Source organism: Rhinolophus sinicus, linkage group LG11 (genome assembly GCF_036562045.2).
Source record: "Rhinolophus sinicus isolate RSC01 linkage group LG11, ASM3656204v1, whole genome shotgun sequence".
Lineage (NCBI taxonomy): Eukaryota > Metazoa > Chordata > Mammalia > Chiroptera > Rhinolophidae > Rhinolophus > Rhinolophus sinicus.
The window spans coordinates 64,603,955-64,620,057 of record NC_133760.1 but is presented as its reverse complement, the minus strand read 5'-3'; the positions used below and the strand labels follow the sequence as shown (position 1 = coordinate 64,620,057).

Sequence of the window (16,103 nt, the reverse complement as noted above, 5' to 3'; positions counted from 1 at the left end):
CTCCTCTCGACAGGCAGCAGGGGTGGCAGGAGCTGGGGTACGTTCAGGACTCTCCACTAGCCGCCCCCTCCCAAGCCTGTCAGGGGCCCTGGAACCCAGTTCTGGGCTGTCAGCAAAGACAAATTTAGTACCAGTGATCTCATCGCGCAGAACAGCCCCGGGCCTCAGAGCACTCTGGGTAGCGTCACTTTGACAAGTTGGGAAATGGACATCACAGTTGTCCCATAATATAGGTGGGGGCACGGGGTCCTTCCCTCAGCTCACCGAGGAGGAGCAGGGACGGGTGACGGCCTGGGTGTGGCAGTAGGTAGCAGGCTGCCCGAGGCCTGAGGCATTGCCACCGGCTGTCCCTTGGGTCCCAGAGACCTCAGGTATGGTGAGCTGGTGTTTGAAGGCAAGTCCACAGATGCCAAATGCTGACTTTGAAATGAGTGGCGGGCAGTAACACACATTCCATTTGGGAGGGGGTGTGAACGTCGCTGCAAACCTCCCCTCATGCTTACGCTAGGACATTACGTGACGGAGTATTTATAAACGTAGCAGCAGGCAGAAGGTGGGGGGGTGGGTAGAGGAGGGCTGAGTTCATTCCCTCTGTTGTTTACTGCAAATAAGACTGAAGCCCTGCAAAGGGGGGTGATTAGCACTTGTCCCTCAAAGTGAGTCCGTGGCAGAAAAGGATGAGAATGTGTCACCAAGCGCAAATGCAAATTCCTGCCACTGGCTCAAGCCACCTCTGCGGCCCTGCAATTGGTTTTCTGGCTTATCTGAGCGAGGCTTTGGCTGGTCATTCCTCTAAGGTTTTTCAGTGTGTTTCATGGTCAGATTCCCCTTCATGCTTCAGAGCAAAGAGGTCACAGTGGCTCATTCCATGCGGCCCCAGAGTCACAGGAGGACAGTGGCACGCGGGATGAGGAGCCCTGGCTCCTGCGTCTGTAGCCAATGCACGGGGCCCCCCAAACCTTCTTGGTGGAGGTATGAAAATACAAAACATGGACTCGACACCTTTCCAAAGGAAAAAAATACATTTCTAAACATCACATAAACATGGGCACTTCCAGAAGACTGGACCCACAGAGTAGAGAGGTACAAATCACACCGCTACGGGGGATAGACAGGGGTGATGAATAAATGTCGTCTCATAAGAAAGGCCAGGTTTACATCCAAGCACGTGGCGGGTGGGTGTTAGTTCCATGTCACATTCAGTCAGATGAGAGAAGATCAACTCCAGGAGAATGAGGGTTGAGAGTCCAGTAAATTCTATACCGGGAAGTGCCAATGGGATGCAAGAGGGGCTGTCAGAAAAATAAATCAAACGTACTGAGAATTTGGGGTGACCACCAAAATGAAATCTCTTCCACCAAAGACAGCATCACTGTGGCTGAAGGCAGGCAAGTTCTACATGCGACTTTGAATATTCTGATAGCATCTCCGTAAGTAAAGATGTTAGAAAAAGCTGCAAAGAGAAATTGCAATACAGGTAGAAGTGGGTAGCAGGCTACACAGCAGGAGGACAGAGCCATGGGGGCACATAATCTGAAAAGGGGTCCGACCCAGAGCGCTGGGCCCACGTCCCATTACACACACGTATGCACACACACGTATGCACACACACGGGCACGCACTCCTACAGCACTGGGGCATTTGGGAAAGAAACAAAAGGAGTTCACATTGGGAACCATTTATCCTGTAGAGGCGAAATGACTTTTTTCCTGCTGTCCTTTTAATTAAAAGTTAGCTCATAAATCAAAGACCTTGTTTCCAGGCTGTAGGAGGTGGTAGGAGGGAACCCAAGCTTCTCAGAGCTGAGCGTGCCCTGCCCATGCCCCCTTTCCTCACCCAGCTTATTCACACCTCAAGTGAGGAGCCAAGGATGGCCCAGCTGAATCACAGCGCTCCTCTTTCTCATCGGACTTCCTGAGGTCTTCCAAAGAGATCTCGAGCGTGTATGCAGACACACACTCGTACACACAGTTAAATCCCACAGGGACTGCTTAGTGCATCTTTTTGGAGAATCTGAGGTTTCCCCGAGAGACCCGCACCTCTGCAGAACTTCCACACTCCCTGCCTGGGTTCACGTGGGTGTTTACATCCATGGAGTTTAAAGACTCTTCTGAGAAGTTTACTCAGCACAGAAAGTCATACAAGTCTCACCAGCTTCTTAATTTTTTTGTTTTTGTCTTCCTACTGAATCAAGGAATGCTCTACAGATGTGAAGTCCTATTATCACGGGCTGATTCATAAGCGAGATGGAGTGTGCATACATTCATATGCTCGTCGCTCAACAGGTGAAATACGTGTGGATAAACAATTTGTCCAAAATCAGAAATGCAGCCAACAACAAAGTGGAGATTTCCCGGCTGTCGTTTCCAACTCTTCATGTGCCAGGCAGGTCTGGTTCTTAACGGTTCAGAGGCACGGGTAACCCCCCGATACAGACCTGGGCAGACACTTGGTTATGAAGGCTACAGAGATGCTGAGATTTGGAGGAGGGAAGCAGCAGGGTGGCATTCAATAGCTCCTTCTGCTCCTTCTCACCTGCTTCTGGCTTAAGAGAATGGTTGCCATGACCACTGAGGAAGTGTAGTGCTTTCCCATTTTTAAGCTGCTCCTTACCTAAGCATCTTGAAGTGCCTTGTGTACCCACATTCACATGCCTGCCTACCTTGGGGGAGAAATGGGGACACAGAAAGGGAACCCCCTTTAAAGAAGGAAACGGCTTCATTTCAACTTCCTGTCCAGAATCTAACCATGATGTCACGGGCCTCTGTCTCTCTGTGTCCCCACCCCAACCTCAACCTAGTGACTCCTGCCCTGGACAGAGAAAGAGCACAGACAAAAACGAAAATCAAGAAATGTGCAAAGGTCCCCCTTCCCCTGGCCCTGGACCCACGTCCCTCAAAAACAAATTTAAAGCAGAGAGATGAAATTATCACCAAGCTAATTATGGGAATCACACTTAGGCTGACTGCTAAGCAGCAAGGTCAGTGGGCAAGAAGCATTCAAATTAAAGGCAGATGCAAGAAGCACTTACAAAAGCAACTGGGAGACGCATTACCGCCCCCCCACCCACACACACACGGAGGAGAAAGAAACCACTCTGATGTCTGAGGCAGCCGCCCGTCCATCTGGGCAATTGTCAGAGCATTTGACAGCTAAATAGCTCTACTCCCCCAAAGTGGGCGAGTCAGAGGTAAACTGATTAGATAGTGTGATGCTAATTTCCCAGGCAGAAACCCAGGGAGGGGGGCTCAGTCTAAGCGGGCAGAGCACAGGCTGGAGTGCAAAGAGGAGGGTCTGGCTCCTGAGTGCTGCATGGGTGCACACAGGTACGCGTGGGGGTGAGACACGCGTGCAAGTTTGTGATGTGAGTGTGTGTGTGTGTGTGTGTGTGTGTGTGTGTGCATGGGAGGGGCCCCACAGTCACACATGGGTGCGTATATGTCTTATCTACCTGACAATAGAAGGTAAAGAGCTTGGAAAGGATCCGAGGACCCCTCCTAGCACATTTGCGACAAGGCATCTCCTTAGGGGCTTCCTGTGATTGCCAAGGCCCTCGCGACTGCTTGCCACTAGCTCAGCCAGGGAAACTCATATCATTTTGCCCAGTTATGAGTGTTCAGCGACTCGTCCTGCATCACCAGTATGATGCAAGTTTAAGACGTGTGGGCCCAAACTGGCAGTCTTCAGAAGGCGTTTGAGAGCTACAAATCGATGATTCTCACAGCATGCTATGGGATCACACTGCCCCTTAAGTCTCTAAATCTATGAAGAAATCGCGGAGCCAGAGCTGCCTTGGGACGTACTACCCCACACTCATCCTGGGAAAATTGGTCAAGATGACATTTGTGAGTGGATTGTCGTAAGTTAAGAATCCAACGCTACATAATGACAGGAAGAAAATGGCAAGAACTGCGAGGGTGAACCTGGGGAAAGTAGGTACAGGCCTGAGAGAATAGCCCAGAAGCTCGGGTGAAGGGGACCGGTATTTAGAAAGAAGAAGGTTGTGTGGACTGGTGGGGAAGGTGCCATAAACGATCGGGGTCCTAAGGAGACGGGATCACCAGGTCTTCGGCTCCAGAGGGTTTGCCGCAGCTACGGAACATGGCTAAGTAGAAGCGGCCATCTTCCAAATGAATAGACAGGGACCTTGGATGACATGTAACAGGAAAAATAGTTGAGAACCACTACACACAGTCCTGCAGGCTGCTGCAAGAGAGAATTTTAGTGAGAATCCCAAAGACAAAGGAATGCCCCCAGTGTGTCCAGGTGGCAGGTCAGCGATAAGCGGAAAAGCACAGCTTGTCTGTTTCCCTGAAAGCCCCCGGCCCCTTCACCAAGGCCACCACCCACTCTGCTGCTGGGTCTGGGCTCCAGCGTAATTGTTCCTCGAGAGGGAAATTGCCAGTGGAGCGAAGTTGGCGACATGAGAACTGCCATGTGTAGGTGGGAATCCCATTGTTTCTTGGGTGGAAGCCTCTTCCCTGGAATTTAAATTTAGCCAGGGCCCTGGAAGACATAAAACCATGGTGAAGGCTGAGCTGGAGGGCCTGCGTCCTCGGTGAGGCTGGGCCACGGGCACGCAAACAGGCAGGGGGGCCACAGAGGGCTGCACGAGGTGATTTGCTTTTTAATTAGGAGAGCGAGACAATTGGAACTGTCTGAGGAAGGTGAGTCTGGTACAACTTATAGGACCCTTAAAAGGGGGTGAGGGGAGCTTAGAGCCTGGGAAATCAGTTACAACCATCCAAGCACTGGGCCAGGGCAGGGGCAGAGAGAATGAAGGGAAGGTTCTGGCCCACAGGCACTGGCCAGGTACACCAACTGCTCTCCTGGTTGTGGAGGTAAGATTTACCCACAACCCAAGAGCAAAGCCTCAGCTAGAGCCCACAACATTATTATGTAAATGAGTCAACCGGCAAACCTCCCATTAAACCCTGTGACTTCTGGTGAGTGAAGCAATCCCTTTCCTCATATGCAAAATGGAGGTTGTAGTATTTCCCCTGAAAGGAAATGTTGGAGATTATGGAATGATCCAGGTAGTAACACACATAAGACACCCAGAGCAGCACCTGGTAGCTATATGGTGTACAAAGCACACAGTTTCCTTCACATTCTCTCTTTCCTGCCAGCTCTAATCCCTAGGGAAATGACCCTCTACCTAGGAAGCCAGGTGAGTCCCAAAGGAGGCCAAAGTCAGGAGGCTGGGATTCTCCGTGGCCATGCAGAGCTCTCACTGGTTGCTGATCTGAGATCTAAGTCGCTCTCATCTGCCGCCATAAACTACCATTTCCCTCAGATTCACAGAGCACCTGGGTCCGCCAGCCCAGGATCCCAGGCTTCCTGATGAGGATGGTTCCTCCCCTGATGGCCCTGTGGGTGTGGCAGGTCCCTTCACCCCTTCCTGTTCCTCTTCTGGATTCTCTAACATGGGTGCACAATCAAAACTTCAGGGAGCCGGAAAACAGGACTCAATGCTTTGGGCCACTTCTGTCCCTGAGCAGGGCTGTGCCTAAAAGTTAACCTGACCCCCACACAAAGCCCTAGGGTAGCAGGCAGCCTCTAAAATGACCTCAAAGACACCTGCCTCCCAGGATTCAGCCCTGGTGGAAGCCCCTCCCCTGAGTGTGGGCTGGGCCACGTGACTGCCTTCTAACAAATACAAATAGCAAAAGCCACAGGATGTTACTTCTGAAATTAGATTTCAAAAAGACTGTGGCTTTCATCTTGTAGGCCCTTTCTTACTCTCTCTCTCTCTCTCTCTCTCTCTCCAGCCATGTTGAGTGAGTAGCCATCACAGAGAGACCCCCCCTTGGCAAGACACTGACGTCTCCAGTGAGTACCTGAGACCTGGCAACAGCCACGTGTGTGAGATTGGAAGGGGATCCTCCCCCATTTCAGCCTGGAGTCTGGAGATCACCGCAGCCCCAGCTGCCCCCTTGACTGTAGTGCGGGAGCAAATCTCAGCCAGAGGACCCCGAAGCCATGCCTGGATTCCTGACCCACAGAAACTGTAAGATAATACATGTTGATTTAAGCCTCTATGTTTCGGGGTCATTTGTTACACAGCAATCCGTAACTGATACACCTGTGTACCCTGAGGTGGGATAGAATGGAGTGAAGGTGGGAGACTTGAGAGACCTATTTTAGAAGTCACTGGGAATGCCTCAATGAGGAGCCAGAGCTGCTAGAAAAAAAGACTATGACACCACCAAGAAGCAAGCCTCGTGGCCACATTCCCAGGAAGTCACTTGAAAACAAGTAGGGGCTGGAAGCAGACCCCCTAGTCAGAGCATCAGCAGGTGGGCTCTGAGTTAGTCCAGCTGCCACCGCCTTCCCCATCAAAGTGGCTGAGGAGGCCACAGTGATTTCAGGTAATGAAGACTCCCCGGTCCTGTCTCCCTGGGCCACTGCATTGACAAAGATTCTATTATCCCCTGCTCCAGATTCTATCATATCCCAGCCCAGCAGTCCGGGGACCATTTACAGCTGGGGGCCCGCTTCCTCTTCTTGCCTCTGCCTCCGCCCTCTTCCTCTGGTACATCATGTCTTTCATCCTTGCCCATATTTGTTGTCTTGGTTACATGGCCAGACTCCTGATATGCTGCTAGTTTTCATTTTAATGATATGTTCTTGTAAAGTACAATATTTTACTTCAATTGCATGTGTCACTGGATAAATTCCTCCAGCGTGTCTGGCATTTGAGCGTCAGCTGACTGAGTACATTCTATGATTTGAGGGTGTTTCCGCAGCGTTTTCTTCCATTTTAATGTCTTTCGTTTTAATTTATGATCAGGATCATGATGCAAAAAAGTGGCACCCATGTATCAGTAAATCTTGAATTGGCAAAGCTCATTTAAAACTATCTCCTTAAATCATGGGCACTCGCAATGACCGTTTGGAAAATAGAATGACAAGTGTTCCCGCGGCAGCGTTTCATGGGGATCTTCAGGAGGGTTTCGAGAGGACACGAGAAGGCGAGTGAGTCTGTGTCCCCGTGATTGGCATCAAGCTGCTTTGAGTGTGGCAGAAGCTGCGGTCCGAGGCCACCTCCTCATGCCTGCTCAGGTCGGCTCTGAGTGACAGCGTGAGATGCCCCCCCCACCAGGGGCATGCAGGGCCGTGGGTGGGCCCCAGGGCAGAATAGTGAGAAGTAGGAAAGGGTGAGAAAATAGTGTCCGTGGGGATACACTGACATAAAAAGAATGGTTGAATGAGAGCTTAATATTGTCTAAAAATGCAAGATATGCCCATGAGACACTAACCAGCTGAGCTGTTCTCCATATCTACCTACCAGGCAAATATGGACAAAAAGGCTCAAAACCCAGCGAAGGGGATGGAAGGAGGTGGAAGGAGGACCATGAGAAGAGGACAGGTTGACCTTAGGTGAAGTCGCTCTGAAGGCCAGTCCTAGGTCCCAGGCTTGAAGAACTAATGATAGAACAGCCATCTCTTGTCCCTGCGTAGACGTGAAGTCAGAGAAGGAGGTGGACCCGCTGCAATAATCACAGTGTCTTCTCTGCAGCACCTCAACCCCAGCTTCACCCTCTCTTAACCCTCAGGTTAATATCTAAACAGGCTTAATACTTGCAAAACCAGGGGTGGGAAGTGAAAAAACAACATGACAGAAACAACCAAACCCAAATGCTTTGATGGTCTTTGCCCATCATGGAAATTGTCCAGCATCGATTCCCCCATATTTCTTTTCCTTTCTGCTGGCCGGCATCTCTGGTTAGAGGAGCTCATGACCCAACAGAGCTACCGAGCCAACCCTGCACCCAGCGCTCCCAGCCTCTGCTCTCACCCCAGGGCTCCCAGGCAACAGGGAGTCCGACACTGCATCTCCTCCTGCCAGCTGGAGCGCTTTCCATGGCGTGAATTTCTTTTTTCAAGTTGATCCAAATTTCCAGGTGAATATTCAGAAGCAGTGTCAGATACACTGAGGAGGGTGCAAAGCAGGGCTGCTCATCTGTGATCTGGCATTGCTCTGTGACTCACGCATTGCACACACACACACACACTCACACACACACACACTCACACACACACACACACTCACACACACACTCACACATGGCACATATCCCACGACTAGAAGCCAACAGCAGGGCCAGCCGGGCTTCTGCTTAACCCATGAAGTGCCCAGCCCCTTGGGTATGAACAGTTTCCTTTGCAAACCACCCAGGAAAGATGCACTCACAGAACAACAGGAGCAATCACGCCGCAAGTGGGAGTTTATGATGTTCTGGTTCCCAATGAACATGTGTCGCTTGCACCCATGTCAGTCAACAGGTGACAGCAGCCATGAAACCGGGTCACTTAGTGGTGGGAACGCGAGTGGCAGAGCAAGACTGTGGTGGGTTCCGGCCGAACTGTGCAAGCAAGAAATCGTCTCCTTCTGGGGCGACCCTGACCTCATCACCCCAACTTTCCAGATGTATACAGACACCCTGAAACAAATCAGGATGGTGTTGGCCTTAAGCTTTTTACCTGTCGTTGACATTTTAACAGTGGCTTCTGTGGGTGGCTTCTAAGTTCCTAGATACCTCCTGATGACTGTGGCATTTACGAGTTACATTTCTTAACGGGACATACCTTTCACGTGCGCCTTGGAAAAGGCTGCCAATACCAGCAGTAACACATACACACACACACACACACCGGAAAACATAAAAGACATCCAAATTGGCACTCTCCTCACCTCCTTTCCCCCTGCCTCATGGGATGTGTGCACTAAAGGAGTGAAATTATGGTCATCAGAGGCAAGGTGGCAAATGATGGGGACCCACACCTTTCAAATAACACAAAAAGTCAGTAATTTTGAGGGCAGCCCATGGATAGGTACAGTCTAGCTCCTGGAGCCCTGGAACCCCCAGCAAACTCCCTTCCTCTAGGCAAACCCCCCAAGTCCCCTTCCACCCACCCTCCCCACCTTGAGTCTCTTGTCATCTTGCAAAGAATGCCGCAAGGTCCTTGGTACACACAGGAGATTATTACAGGGCTCAAAGAATCCAACTCTGTAATTACGGCTACCGTATAATTTCCATTATTCTCACCCCCTGCTTCAGGGGCTCACAAAACTTCCTGCAAAACCCTCCTGCAATCCCAGAGCTTTCCATGTCTGGTCCTCTGCCCAAGAGGTGAATGTGGTCCTGATAACCTCTGGGAAAAGCAAGACAGGGTTATTGCAAGCAAAGGGGAGTGGTGCTTAGTGAGCAAGGGTGGTAGGAAGTTCTATTGTTTAGAAAAAATAAATAAACCGGCCAGTTTTGCTTTTTATTATTTCAAACAACAGACTCGGCGGGCCAGCCTTCCCTTCCCAACTCAGATTTGTCCCCCTGGGCCCGCTCTGCTGAGTCTGCAAGAACAGTAGCTGGGCTCCAGCAAAACTATTAAAACGGTTGCCAGTCTGAGCTCATGGAGCATAGAGTTTGGCTGTTCAATGGCCGGGCTTTCCCCAAGAGAGCCGCTGGCTCATTCCCCCTCACATGACCTTCTGCTCTTACCTCTCACAGGTTTTTGCTTCCCCAGTCCCACCCCTGCTCTGGAAATTAAATGTAATGTCTCAGGTGGCTGAAACAGGACTGTTCTTATAGAAACACCCCAAAAGAAAAGATGGGAAATGCCAGCCAGCAGTTTATAAAGCCTCCTGGTCACGTGTTGCCTGTCGTCGCCGGCCTGGCTGACCTCTGTCTGGGGACACTCTCACGGTCCAGGCTCAGGGGCCAGGCTCTGCCCCTGAGGTTTGTCTCTGAGCACAAGGTCTGTCCTCAGCCCACACTCAGGGAGACGTGCCTCCCCATCAGGGGCCAGGCTCCCACAGGTGAGAGAGACCCAGCCCCCATTGGCCTCAGTCCTCCCTGGGATCAATAGGCCTGCTGGGTTTACGACGCAGCCATGGCCAGGAAATGTGTCTTTTTTTCCTCCCTCAAGAGAAAAGCACCGTCTGTTCTGTTATGTGCCCTGAACTCTCAAAGTTTATGTCACCGACACCACATTCCAAGGAGCTCAGACAGCAGCAAAACAGAAAGAAAGAGAGAGAGAGAGAGAGAGAGAGAGAGAGAGAGAGAGAGAGAGAGAGAGAGAAAGAGAAAGAAAGAAAAGAAAAAAGAATCCTTTTATAGGTTCTACTAGTTCCTGCCAGCAAGTAAATGATCCTCAGGCACCTGGTGGAAATTTCAGTACCTGTGACTCTTGGAGCACGTGGGAGTAAGTTCCTTCCCCACTGCACTGAGATGGGGCTCATGGAGAGAAAAGAGCTAAAGCACCCCAAATTGCCTTGCTTACTTATTTACGCTCAACAGTGCTTATTCACCCATCGGGCCAGGCAAAGCAGGTCAACAGGTATTTCACCGCGTATATTCATTGTCTGAATGGTGTGTGGTTCCCATATACCTTGGGGACGCCTTTGGGAGTCACAATCCCCTTTTCCCGCAAACCGAACGTATTGAAACGTGGTGAGGAATGAAGTCACCTGCACACCCAATGGGGACCTCCTCGAGGTCCCGCTCTAACGCTTGGGCATGGCCCTCCTCGGCTTATGTGGAGGCTTGTGAGACACAATTTCAGCAAGTTTGGGAATCTGCCTTCCGAGTTCACCAAAAGCGAGAAGCCACAGATGGAAGGAGGAGGAAAGGACGCCGCCAGCAAGTGGAAACGGTGAGTGACACCGTGCTTGGGAGGAACACCCCACACGTCGGACATGGGGTTGTGTGGGGACAACACACCTACACCTCCCAGTGCCCATCTCCCCTGGGCGTCCCTGAAATCCAGTTCAGTACAGGAGTAAATAAACCACGAGAAGGCCGAGGCAGCAAGAAAACCTTCAGTTGTGTTCAACATATTCTTTGCAGAAAGGCAGGGGACTACGCCATAGAATTCTTAAGCTCTGGAGACCATGGTTAAATTATCTGTGAGTTTGACACTTGGTAGGTGGTTACCCTTTTAGAGGCAACGCCACGCCTGGGGCTTTGCCTGCCCCACCCGGGCAGAGCACCACGGCGTTTCATCAACACGCACTTCCTCTCCCAGATACAAGCCATCTAACTGCCCCACGCTCATCTCCCAGCTCACACACACTCTGCTCCCTGCCTCTCACCCTCCATACCCCAGACCCACAGCCTGTGCCACAGAGATGTCCAATTTAAAGAAAGAAACGATCGCTGAAACGGGCTGTAGGATGGGAACAGGCTGTTTTCTCGATTTGCAGCGAACATTTCCCTTCGGCCGCCTCGAGCTGACACCCAGAAACACAGCAATGAGAAAGTAGGGATGAAGGCCATCTCTGATCAGGCGGTGCTGCCGTGTCAGCCTGAATCACACGGTGTCCAGAGAGCGCCATGGGAAGCCTAAAGAACACAAGCGGGAGCTCCCCGGGGAGTCACCAATGCGTCCCTGGGACGAGCCTGAAGGACGACGATTACCAGCCAACAGAAAACAGAACCTCCCACCTACAGTCTTTGAAAGGCTTTTAATCCAAGCCAGGAGGGTACCCACGGGCCAGCTCCTACTCATCACGATGAGAAGCCTGAACAGAGCTGGGTGAGAGAATAGTCCTGCATGGACAGCTGCCCCCAGCACTGCTGATGGGCCAAGGTCAGCCAATGTCCCTGAAGCCATCAGGCTTCTGAAGAACGTGGAGGAAAGCTCATGTCCCCAGATCACACCATCTCACTCCACCTCAAGCAATTCCTATGTACCTACAACATGCATGGTTTCCTCGTCCCAGGATTTGGCTCTTCGCCCCTGAGCAACTCTAGCAGAAACTCCTGTAGTTTCTTCCATCTGTTTCCCTGAATGAATTCCAGATGGATGGACCAGCCAGAAGGGCTGCAGCAAGAGGAGCAGGCACACCCACTGCCCCTGCCCGCCATCCTCCACCATCCAGAACCGATAACGCTCCTGTCTCAGGCACAAGCCCGAGCTGGACAGACTACATCGTTCAGGACGGCAGAGCAGAGCCGCGGTCACACCTCTCCGTTCACACCACTCTTAGGGAAGAGGTGAGCTCACACTCTCCCAGTGTGATTCCCACAACAACCGTCGTACAAAGAGAGAGAAGGTCATGGTCCATGATCTCCACGGCAACATACTCCTTAGCTCCAACCTGCATCCCTCGCCCACCAGGCCCAGGTAGGAAAGGAGCGTGAGGTAATATCCATCCCAGTGGGGGCAGTCTGGCTCCCCAATAACCAGAGTGACTGCACCCCCTTCCTACCTTCTTCAGTTTGCCGCTTTTGGTGCCCACGAAGGCCAGAGAGTGGTTCTTGTAGACATATGCGATGACCGACGTCATGCGGTCCCGGTCCTCTGTGAAGACGGGGACGCCACGTACCATCTCAGACACGCCCAGGGGGGCATTCATATCCAGGCCACAGAAGTTATCATCAATGGTTAACAGCTGCAAGTCAGATAAGGAGAACCGTTAGCAGGGAGCATCAGGGATTGGCAGGGGTACTGAGTCAGGGAACGAGAGCGTCAGAAGAATCCTTAGCTATGAATCAGCCAGGATAAATCTCTCCTGTTTGACATGAAAAAACACAGCTCCAGAGAAACTAGATGAGCTGCCCACGGTCATCCAAGTAGGTTGCAGGACTATGGAAAACTAGCACAGCTTCCTACACTCTCTTTTCATCATGCTCTCATGGTCTCTCTGTCCCTCCTCCAAGCCCTCCAGGCGCCATCCTGGTCCACCACCACCATCATGTCAGAAAGCACGGGGCCAGCGGCCACGACCATGGGCTCCAGACCGCTCTGCTCAGGCGTGAGACGGTTATGGTCTCCTCATCTGCACACTTACTGCTGAGCAGACACACAAATGAGGACTCAAAGCGCAGAAGAGAGAACTAGAAACATTAATGCATGAATGACAATGGATGACAAAGACCTACACGAACCATCGGCTGAGAAAGGGCAGTGGAAGTGGAAGATTTGTGAGTGAACTGAACAAGCACAGTGGGGCTCACTCTCCCCAATACCAGGCTCCCTGTTTCTTTCAGAGCATCGCAAAGAGGGGCAGCCCTGGTCTTGTCAGACCTACACCAGCGTTTCCCAAAGCATCTTTCATGGAAGCCACGCCCCCCAAGATGCTCTACCATAAAAGGATTCCTTGGGCAAATAACTTGGGGAAACATAATACATTCTAACACCATGTAAGAGACTCCAAATGATGAATTACAGGAACGGTCTGAAAAGCCTTTTTAAGAAGAAATACATTGAACCTTACCTCAGCCTTTCCCGAATGTTTCACTCCCTAAACCATGTTGGACTAGAACACCTGCTAGCATTCCATACAGAGAATATTCCCTGCATATTCTGGGACACACGGACTCAACTCTTGCTCCTGATTCCAGAACAATTTCAGGAGTCAGGGAACAAACAGGAAAGACTTTGGGCCGGTTTCCCCCACAGTGTTTCAACGGAATCTCTCCCTGTTTTATTCCAGGCCTCCAGACCCAAATGTAAGCAGAGAGTCACAGCTGGATTCTGACCTAGCGAGTGGCAAAGACCTTGACAATGGCTGGTGCAGAGCCCCCAGGGCTCCCCTCTGGGCAGTTCTGGGTTGGCACAGACCTCTCCCAGGCTCGAAGAATCCCCACTGGGTTTTCCCCCTTTTCTCAGAAGACCTGTGTGGCCTTAGAAGAGTTATTCCATACTTTTATTTTCCACTCTATAAAGATAAAGGAAACAAGCCCTGCTTTTTGATGGGCTTCCATAAAACCTACAGAGCTCATGCCTGTAAATGTCTTTGGACTTTTCAGAGAAAGGAGTAAAATAAAATAATAAAATACAAGGTGTCACTTTTTTAAAGGTTTCAATCCAGCCAAAGGAAAAGGCATCTGGAGAAGCAGCAGGCAGGCTCTTGCCAGGGAGCTACGCGAAAGTGGCCAACTCTGAGCTTGTCAGAGCTTTGGGGGGGGGGGGCTTCGGCTCCCTCCCAGAAGTGGGGGAGACAGCTACTGTCCATCTCAGGGAAGACAAGAGGTTGAGCATCTCCCTCTTCTCTCTGAGCTCTCCCCTCCTTATCGTGGGGTGGGGAGCGGTCAGGGCGAGGACAGGGCGAGCCTGGGCAGGCCACGTGCAGGGCAGACATGTGCTCCGTGCCTCTCTCTGCTCACCCTGCTCTCGCATGCTATGGTCCAACAGCACCAGACCAAACAACTTCTCCCCCCTCAAAAGAGAAAAACAAACACAAAAAACTGTAGGAGTCAAAGTTAGGAGGGAGCTTTCAAGGTCTAGGCTGATCTTTATAGTTGTTTCCTAAAATGAGGAAATGAGAGGAGACAGGTGGGGAAGAATGGAAGGAATGGACAGAAAAGAAGAAGGAAAAATCCAGATGGAGGGAAGACGATGGTTTCTCCCTGCGGGACGCAGCTGTAGTGACCACCCAGGTGTTCCAAGGGCAGCCCAGGGCATGCTGGGAACATGCGTGACATTGCATGTTCCAGCCTCTGGTTCCTAGAGAGGCCCCATCCCTCACTTTCTTGGCCCCACGCTGTGCTGCGAGGACCTCTGCCATCAGCTAACGTGCCTTGTCCATCATGGCCCATTTCCAAGCAGATGAGTCTGAATGATTGTCTGCTCTGCCCAGGAGGAAACTGAGGCCGGGAGCAAACCAGTCCTTGTTTCCCAGTCTCCCACCACCCCTGATACACACAGACACCTCATTGGCCTGGGGAAGCTTAGGCTGCTCGGCCCTCAGAAATGCTTTTCTGAGTTACCGAAAACCATTCTTCCCCTTGGCTGGGCAGAACACAAGCAAATAAATAAACAGCCACCTACAAACAGATGGTCTGCATTTGACCAATTGCATCACTGAATCATCGCTTGTTCAAATGCAGAAAGTCAGGGACCTGTGAGCTCCAGCAGCTGTGTCACCATGTGCAGCAAAGGGCCTGGTGAGGGACATTTTCATCCCAAGGAAGTGGGGATGGCTCGGCCTGGTGGCCGGCTCACGATGGCTCCCTGCGAGGCTACGTCAGGAGCCAGGTCTCCGTCTCCTCACCTGGCCCTGACAGACATCCCCCACATTGCCCACCTCCTGGTGTCGTCCTGAGGTTCAAATACAGCAAAGACTGCAGTGGGGGCTCCTAGCATGGTATTTGGATTCCAGGAACAATGGGATCAACAAACAACAAGTGCTGGCAAGGGTGTGGAGAAAAGGGGACCCTGGTGCACTGTTGGTGGGATTGCAGGTTGGTGCAGCCACTATGGAGAACAATATGGAGGTATCTCAGAAAACTGGAAATGGGAATACCTTATGACCCAGCAATTCCACTCCTAGGTATCTATCCGGAAAAATCCAAAACTCTAATTCAAAAAAATTTATGCACCCCTACATTTATTGCAGCACTATATACAATAGCCAAGACATGGAAACAACCATATGCCCATCGGTAGACGACTGGATTAAGAAACTGTGGTACATTTATACAATGGAGTATTACTCGGCCATAAAGAAGAATGAAATCTCACCATTTGCAATGATATGGATGGACCTAGAGACCATTATGCTAAGTGAAATAGTCAGACACAAATACCATATGCTCTCACTTATATGTGGAATCTAAAACATAGAATAAACGAACAAACTAATCAGAAACAGTCTCAGAGACATAGAGGAAAAACTGAGAGTTGCTAGATGGGAGGGGAGTGGGGATGAGGGAGAAGGGGAGGGGATTAGAAAGCACAAATTGGTAACTACAAGATTGCCACAGGGACACGAAAGACAGTTTGGGGAATATAATCAATAACGTTGTAAAGATTTTATAGGGTACTCAATGGGGTACCGTGTCTTATTAGGGAGACCACTTCATGGGCTGTGTAGGTGCCTGACCACTGCTCTGTACACCTGACGCTGAAGCTGAATAATAATGAATGTCAACTGTAATTTTATATACAGAGAGTCACGGGATGTGAAGTACCGCACAGGGAATACATAGTGTCAACGGAATTGGAGCAACCACATGTGATGTCAGAGGGGTAGTAGATTGGGGCAGGGGGTTATCACTTTGTGAGGGGAGTAAATGTCTAACTAGTACATTGTTTTGTATACCTGGAACTAATAAAAAAGAAAAACAAAAAAACAACGGGGACTTTCTCCCCAG

General features: G+C 50.8%; 1 protein-coding gene across 1 annotated transcript in view; it reads right to left on the bottom strand.

The window, feature by feature from the left end:
- PLXNA4 (plexin A4) overlaps window positions 1-16,103 on the bottom strand; it is a 411,943-nt gene that overhangs the window by 315,968 nt on the left and 79,872 nt on the right. Inside the window, exon 3 of the mRNA XM_019751040.2 lies at window positions 12,215-12,397. Within this exon, the coding sequence (XP_019606599.2) occupies window positions 12,215-12,397 (183 nt within the window). The remainder of the gene's footprint in view (window positions 1-12,214; window positions 12,398-16,103) is intronic.